Genomic DNA, 8,422 nt, shown 5'->3' with positions numbered 1-8,422 from the left:
CAGGAATCTAAATCAAAGCTAATTTTACAGTACTTAAGTAACAAAAACTTTCCGAAGTGTCCTCAGAAATGATTGAGGCTGAATATCTGAGCAAGACCAGCCTTTTTATCTTCATGATGCCAGTGTGCGGAATTCCTGTAGTAAATGCTTCCAAAGGCATGCATAGAGATGGGTGGCCAGGAAGCACGAGAAGGAGATTCTGAAATGACTTACCTGAACTACTAACTTTAGAAACCATTGCGAAATTTGCCAGGTTATCATAAATTTTTTCCAACCTTTATCATTGAATAGACATGTATCTTGAAATATTGTTTACACTGCTCCTCCTGTTGTTCCTGCCAGTTTAGTGGTGTTTGTGTTTCCTGTTGTTGCCTCGTTGACCCATGCAGACAGAAACTGCTGAAAAATGGTGCTGCTAACTACACAAATAACTACCAAAGAGAAAATGCAGTGAAGTGAAAAGCAGTGTTTCTTTTTCAGACCCTCATTTCAACTTCTTTTGTAATATATACCTTGCAATTAAAAGAGAAGAAAAAATGTCTGTATTTGTGGCTTCTTGAATTGTTGTCACTTGTGAAGGGAGTTTTCAGCTCAACCTCTGATTGTGCCCCTTTTAGTCAACCAGTGTAAAGGTTTGTGATCCAGGTAAAAGCAGCAATGACTCAGAACAGTCAGAATTTGAACTGCTAGTGTAGTTTTTTGACCATCTTACCAGTAGTGGATTTTATTATTTTTCCTGTGATGCTTTTATGTTGGCTGTATTTTACTTTGTGTGTTTATCAGAAATCCTTCTTTCCATAATTTGTAATAGTGATACAGTCTTTTATCAGGGCTCTGTTTTAAAAACTACCAACACTGAGATTGTTTCTTCAATCTCTTAGCATTGCTTAATACAAGTCAGTTTTTGGAGGTCATCGATACAAACAAAAAAGACAGCTGATGCATGAGAGTCTGGTAAAATTAGAAAGGATGAAGTGAAGTTTTTTTTACCAGCTGGAAAAGACAATCTTAACAAATCAACACAAATTTCTTGAGCTGCTACATCAAATTCTTTCAAAAAGCATAGTCTGTTCCTCCTCTTTCCACAAGTTGCTGAAGTAAGGCTAGGCCTACCGCGTTTCCTCATCTGCTTCATTCTTTGTTGAGCAGTGCCAGCACATCGTAGCTCTCTGAGGTTGGCCTGGGCTTTCTGAAAGGAATGTCCTTGAGCCTATAATGAAATTTTGACAGTGTTTAACCAGGCCAAGAGCTAAAATCTTCTCCTTTGGTGCAGAATGATCCACAAATAGTATTGAGGCCCTGGAGGTCAGAGCTAAGCTGGTTGCCATTTTGGTGGAGTTTTTGAGCTTTGCTCTGTTTATGCACTTTGCTTATTGGGCATTTAAATTCATATTGCAAAGATACCTATCAGTTTCTCCATCTGGTAGAGAAGAGGAAATTATTTTGTGCAGTTCACAACATGGGTAGCAGGAGAGTTGGGAGTAAAATTGAAATTTCTGACTTCCATTTTTCCATGGAGTATTAGCTGTTTATCTGATTTATTTTGTGGATATGCTTTCATTATGTTTTTAAGGGTTTGGTTTTTCAATTTACCATTCTGAAAAAATGTAGTAATCACTCTTTTAAAGAGTGTCCAATGAGGATTTTTTTGATGCTCCTCATGCTTACGCAGTAGGTGGTTGTCCTGTTTCCACAGCTGTACGGGTACTGTGTACAGTCTATACGCTGACTGGCTCAAGTACGTAGCCAGTTGGGTCTGCTCATAAGTGAAATTTGTCATATAGATGCGCCTTTTCTTTTTCCGAGAAGTTGGTTTATATCATGCCTCAAATCTTGTTTAAGTTAGAACATCTGGGTTTCCAAATATACGCTGTAGTTAAGCAACAATTAGTAAGGGGAATTCTCTGATATTCAGCTTCTGAGCCCAAAAATTGAGGCCGAGCTTCTCAGAAAAATGATACATAGTGCATTTTGATTGGTTGGGGTTGATACGTTTTCAAAAATAGTAATTTTGCCCTCCCAGAATTTACCATAGAGAATTCCTAAATTCAGCATTTAAACACCTAAACTTTCCATGTAGAATTCACAACGGATCCATTGGGAAATATGCTTTTCATATCAACAGTTTATTGTTGCCAGTAATTCCTTGTAACTGTAATGCTTTTCTAATGCACCAATACTGAAGTATTTTCCCCAAACCTGGTTAGTTATGTTCTGCATAGTAGTGGTCTCTCATAAACTAGTGCAGAAGCATGCATTTTGTAGAAGTCGTTGACAGAGTTGATGCTTAGTTTTTCTAAGCGAAGTTTCTTCTTAAAAAGGGTCTCTGAAAGTTGAGGAATTCTAAGCGAAGTTTCCTAATGAAGTTGATTTCTTCATTTACACCACACAACCCTCAAGACACCAGATTTAATAGTCGTATTGTTTGGAGTATGCACTGAGGAGTGTTTCAGCCAGTGCTGTGTATGGTAACACTGAAATGTTATGTTAATGTCTTCTGCCAAATGTTAATGTCTTCTGCCATAATGCTTATATATTGAGGAAAGAATTCCTGCTAAAGACAAAATATATTTGTTAGTTATAATTAAATAACACATAATCTTGTCAAACACATGCATATTGTTAGGAAATTTCTGTTGAATAATGAATTTCACAGAAGTACTTTAGGAAAAATATATCATGCGCAGAGCCTATGGTTCTTTAACATCCTGTCACCTATCCAGTATAAAAATTGCAAACTACTGCAGCATGAACTTTTGTGTCTGATTCATGACTTTACAATTACACTTTAGTTTTTCCGGAAATATTGCCTCGATGCTGTTACTGTGCAGTAGCTTTCCTCCTCTGCCTAATACTCCTGGAAGGGATTTCTCTTGTTTTCAAAGTTTTTATTTGCTCTAGTACATGCAGAGGAGCAGAATTAGTTGGAATAGTTTGGTGATTTTGCAGGTACAAAGAAACCTATAACTTTCATCCTATATGATAATAAAAGGCAGGTTTATGACCATGTGATATTTTTAGCTGTCTCAGCAGGACAGGGTATATTAGAAGAAAAAGAAAAGCTTTGTCTTGTATATGTGCCATTTTGTTCTTTAAAGAGATACCATAATTCTGAAATAAGTGCATTTGTTGTCATGGATTTTACAAATAGTGAAGTGGAATTAGAGGGTCCTGTAAAGTTGTCCTCTCCATTTTGATAAGTGGATGTGGCTGGATTGTGTGGGAAAAGCTCTGCTGCTCACAGTCCCTTCTAAGTTAAAGCTCCAGTTAGTGAGAACCCATTTCTAATAGGAACTGCAGGAGAACTGTCTTCAGGGGCTGGTTGCCATGGGGCAGATGCGTGTGCATGAAGGACGTTCATCGTTACAGGCTGTGTGGCCAAAAAATACATTTTCTTGATTGTTGTTTTCTATCAGAGGTCTCGCTGATCTTGGTTCTGGGGAAAAATAAAAGACAATAGTGAAGGTCTGTATGTCTGCGTGACCGTGTGCAGATGGGTTCTGATTTTACTGTCTTTGTTATAGATGGTGAACCAGAACCTGCTGATGGAAAAATTATGTTCAGGAAGCCAGCCAAACGTTCATCAGAGAAGTTTTTGGACTTCAACGTAAGTTCAAGTAAGAAGATGAAAGAGGCAAAGAAAACTAAGAGAGAAGCAACTACTCCTCAGAGTACAGCTAAGCAAGTAAAAAATAGCAGTCTTCTCTCATTTGATGATGAGGAAAATGATGATTAGGAGTTGTATTTTTTTATATTTTACTTACCCTTCTAGGGATCTGAGTAAGATTGAGGGTTTTCCTAGAAATTGAAGCATGGTATCTGAGTCTTCTCATACTTTGTTGTAGTCCAACTAGAGAAACATAGTATAGAACTAGCAAGAGCTAAGTCTTTGCCATTCAGATGGAACTGTATGGACAGTATGTCATGTCTTTATTTTAAGAGAATTTAATCGTGCATGTAAAAGCTATTTGAGGTCACAAATGAGTAGCAAAATATACCTGTACATATACAGCTTATGTAACTTTTCAATCAGTACATTTTAAATGTCTCCATTACTAAAAATGTATTTCCTCGCTATTTACTGGCCTGAGTTGACAGTTGTGTGTTTTCTACCTGTTATTGTTGACTTGACATTCACAAGAGAGAGACTTCATTGCTGTGGAGCAGAGACTGAAGTCTTCTGTCTCAGTTTAACAAAAGTTTGCACAACTTTTGCGTGTGTGGTTTGGCAGATTAGCTCTTTACAGAGCCCTTGCAGTAAGCAAGCCTGCAGTTGCTAAAATCCTGTAGTCTTAATCCTGTCTTTGGTGAATGCTGTCTAAGCAGCATCAAGTTCATTTAAATTGATTGTGGTAGCAAGATATAAAAATTTTGACTGTAGTTGATTGTATCAACTAATGCAAAAGAAAGATGCCGAAACCCTTAGAGATTGTACACTTTGGTTATCACACTGATGGGCTCAGTGGTTTGGTGGTGGAGGTTGTTTTTTGGTTTTTTTTTAAGTATATTTGTTCCAGTTGACTACCTATGTGTTCATAATTATTTGGGATCTCAAACAGCTTATTTAAAAATATGTATCTCATCTTTAAACTGTGCAAAAGCATTATTTTGGTTTTCTTCAAGTAGGAAATTTTAAATGGGAAAGGAACATTATAGCTGTGATACAAAGCTTTAAAATTTTTCAGTTGCCCATGTACAGTACACTGAAAGTGACCATTTCTGCACTGTTTATGCAATAGGATGTGCTGAAATTCAAAATAACACTGAGAGCTGATGGGACTGGGGAGAACAAGGTGGTGGAAGTGGGACTAGTGACTTTGAAATTATTTGGAAGTATGGTGTGTTCTGTAACCATGTATAAGCAAGACCTGAGACTGCTGCAGAATTACAGGATACAAGGCAATGAAACCAGTTCTGCTGCTCTGTGACAGTACATTCAACATAATTTGGGCTGTAAAGCTTCATTGAGGAGCAAATTTGAAGTTGCTGTGTGAAACAGCTGGTTTTAGTTTGTTAACCTGGTATGAAAAAATAAATTATGTTTTAAGTGGTCCAAAGATACTTGAATGAAAATTTCAGTACATAAAATGGGCTTTTTTTGTCACTTCATAATGAAGCCTCTTATGACTGCTACCTGTCTCTCTATATACCAGCTTCCCACAGCATAACATCAGATGCAAGTCTGCATACTATTTCACACTAATTGTGTGAGTGCATGTTACCCCGAATTTGAAAATGAATAGATCTGTTGTCCTTTCAGAAAATTAAAACCAGACCTATAAATGGATATTAAAGTCTTGTTGTAGCACTAGTCTGATACTAGAACTGCCAGAGAGGTGCAGTGCAACAACCTGATTACTCCCATGAGGATGTGTTACATTTGTAAATACGTAATCTGTCTGTATTCTGTACATATAAGAAAGAAAATCAAATGTAGGAAGAAGAAATACAGAATCAAAGGTTCCCAGGGATTAAGCTTTCCATTTATTTTGTATACTTAAAGCTTGTTTGAATCCATTAAAATATATATATATATACACTCATGAGAAATCTTGTAGCATTACAGTATACTGAAGGAATATTTGGGCATTTCAACAACTGAGTAAATACTCTGACTTGCTGAGACTCATCTTAGAGAATGAATTAACCATTGACTGCTTACTTAAACTTTTCTGGTTCTGTTCGTCAGCACAAAAATATACTTGCTTACATTTTTCTTGCACAGCCTGAAAGCTCTTCACTTTAGCTGTGAGGCAGTTTAGGAGACATGGCTATCAAGAGATAAATGCTTGCCAAGGATCAGAGGGAATTTGGATTTACCTTAAAATTAGAGAGGGCCTCCCAAATATGCAGCTGATTTGGCATGTTCAAAATAAGATTGAGGTCTTGTTTGAATCTGGTTAGTAATTGCATTTAAACAAAAATTACTGTTTCTAGTGAAAAACTTGGGAGACCGAAGTCCAGTGAAAAGAGGGTTGCCTCAAAATATTGGGTGCAGTACTTACGCTTAATCACGCTCCTTGCCGTACAACTTCATGACAGATGTCTGGAATGCAAATAAATTAATTGGGTTTACTTGGAAATAATATAATGAAAGGTATGTTGTTCTTCAGGCAACACAGCAGGGGAAACAAAGGTGGATATGGAAACCCAGTTTCTTTCCTTTTTTCCGACTGTGATTTGTAGTGCTCTGACCAGGAGGAGACCTTTATATTCATTGTATTTCACTCCCAGTTCACCTAGCAATAACTAATTGGATATATTTATTAAGAGGTGTGAGTGATGCACAAAGGCATTTTAGTCAAGTAGTCATGTGAAAATACAATGTTTTTAATGTGACACACCAGAAAATTACACACGCCATCAACTCCCCATGAAACCTGTGACTAAAGAGAACAATTACTTGTTCATTTAGGAAAGAAATGTGAAACTGTCTTAAGCAATCACCTGCCTTAAGCAGTGGCCCATGGAAAAATAATAATTGCAAGAACTTTATAATAAAGGGGAAGCCAAAGTAAGTGCATGGAACATGGGGCTGGGACTGGAATGGACAATTTTCCTGGCTTTTTCTTTCCTTCTCCCTTCCCTGCCCACATCCCCGGTCCTTTTCCCCTCCTGTACTGAGGAATGTATATGTGTTTGTTTTTTCTCGCGGATCTTGCTGAGCTAAGTGTGAGAGAAGCGCTGTGGAGGAACAAGGTGAAAGTAGCTGAGGCTTGTTACCTAATAGGGGAATCTTGTACAGTTGTGATTAATAAAATCTTCCCAGTTGCTTAAGATTCGAAAACATTTATTGATGGTGGTGGTAGTTCTTGCTCTTCTTAGCTGAGCAGTGAGCCGGAACAAACCTGGGGAACTGTAGTAGCATTGCAGCAATAGATGCTTACAGTGGAGGCTTTTTACCTTTTGAAGGTGCTTGGATGTCCTCAGGAAAGGTGAGGTGCTTGCCACCTTTCTTTCTTCTGAAGAAACGGAATCTTTCTCTAAATAATAGGAATGAAGGTGAATCATCAGTAATGCTGCACTATGAGATAAGAATTGCAAAGACACAGGGCAGAATGAGCAAGAAAATGCATGTGTGAGCAGGCGGCGCAGGAGTTCCCACCCTTGGTCGTATTTCTAGCCCGTCTGATAAGGTTCATTTTTTTTCTCAAATAAAAACAAATTTGTAGTACTGCAAATGTTCATTTCATTGGCCTAAACAGGAAGGGATGAGTCAGAATTCTATTCTGATAGTTTTTGTGTCCGGCACTTTTCCAGGAAATATCATTTGGAGGATCAAAGGCTGTGTTTTGCAGACACTGAGCACAAGATGCCTGTATTTAGCTGTTTTAATTACACATTTTTTAAGTTTCATCACAGGACTTAATGTCTTTTTTTACAGTGCTTCAGTATATAATCCTGTTAGGAAGCTGCAGATTTATAATGAAGCAGGAAGTAGCAGTGTCATCGTCTCAGCTGATTGTTTCCCTTGTGCTGGAGTGTATTAACTAAGTAATGCTTCACTTGGCTGTGTAGAGCCAATTGCATTCTCAAGGACATCAGGCATGCCTGGAGATGAGTCATTACCTTTGGTACGGCACAAGAGGTATGATATGCAGTCTCAGCAACTGTTTGTCCATTGAAGTTGGTTAATAACCTATAGCCCTGTCTCGTGGCAGGATGCCATAAATCAATCCTTTGTGCATTCAGCAAACAGAAAGGCTGGTGTATCGGCTGCCTCTTCAGTGTCGTCCCTTTATTCCCCTTCCTAGAGCGAGGTGTTAATCTGCAAAGAGATTTCTCATGTCGTGAACCTCTCCTTCCGCCCCACTTCCTTGAGGGCGTTCCAGAGGCAGTGGTCACCAGGGTAGCCATTAAAACCAGGGGACAAGCACCACAGCGTTTTACATGAGTGACTGCAACCTCCTGTAGACTTCCTCAAGATTTTTGAGAACTTACAAAATCTCAGAGCCAGCCCCTGGGAAGTAACTTCCTCCTGGGGAAAATGGATGGGACCAGTCAGGAAAATTACACAAGATTGAATTTTGTGCTGTTTACCCTACTATCGCTTCTTATTTTTTGTTGGAGGTGAAGCCAACAGCTGGCAAAAGCAGTTTTTCCTCTATCAGGAAATGTAAAGTGGCTTTGGTGCCATTCCAATCCATATGGCAAAGGATTCCTTTTCCTTGACTCCTGTGGCAATCCTCAGTGCAATGCCTGATTAGTTAAGGCCATGGCCAAGAGGGAGCTACCTTGTAGTAGGCAGAAGTTATTAGAGGAAGGTGTTGTCAAGTCTCCGTGGGGTAACGGTGATCACTGCACACTTTTAGTTTTGATATCATGAAAGAGTTGTTCCCTTAGGGACAACACAGTAACAACGAACTTTAAAAGGGCAGATTATAAAACTATGAGGAAAATGGTTAACAGCAGGCTGAAGGGC

The 8,422-nt window shown here is 38.5% G+C and overlaps 1 protein-coding gene across 1 annotated transcript in view; it reads left to right on the top strand.

The window, feature by feature from the left end:
• The window catches only part of KIAA1143 (KIAA1143 ortholog), a gene marked incomplete at its 5' end in the record, with an annotated part of 7,476 nt that extends 3,740 nt beyond the window's left edge, over nt 1-3,736 (top strand). The window contains one exon of the mRNA XM_009704718.1: nt 3,525-3,736. Coding sequence (XP_009703020.1) covers nt 3,525-3,736 — 212 coding nt within the window. The remainder of the gene's footprint in view (nt 1-3,524) is intronic.
• Nucleotides 3,737-8,422: the final 4,686 nt, after the last annotated feature.

Source organism: Cariama cristata, unplaced genomic scaffold (genome assembly GCF_000690535.1).
Source record: "Cariama cristata isolate BGI_N322 unplaced genomic scaffold, ASM69053v1 scaffold6507, whole genome shotgun sequence".
Taxonomy (NCBI): domain Eukaryota; kingdom Metazoa; phylum Chordata; class Aves; order Cariamiformes; family Cariamidae; genus Cariama; species Cariama cristata.
Note: the sequence above shows the minus strand (reverse complement) of the source record. Positions and strands in the feature narration are given on the sequence as shown.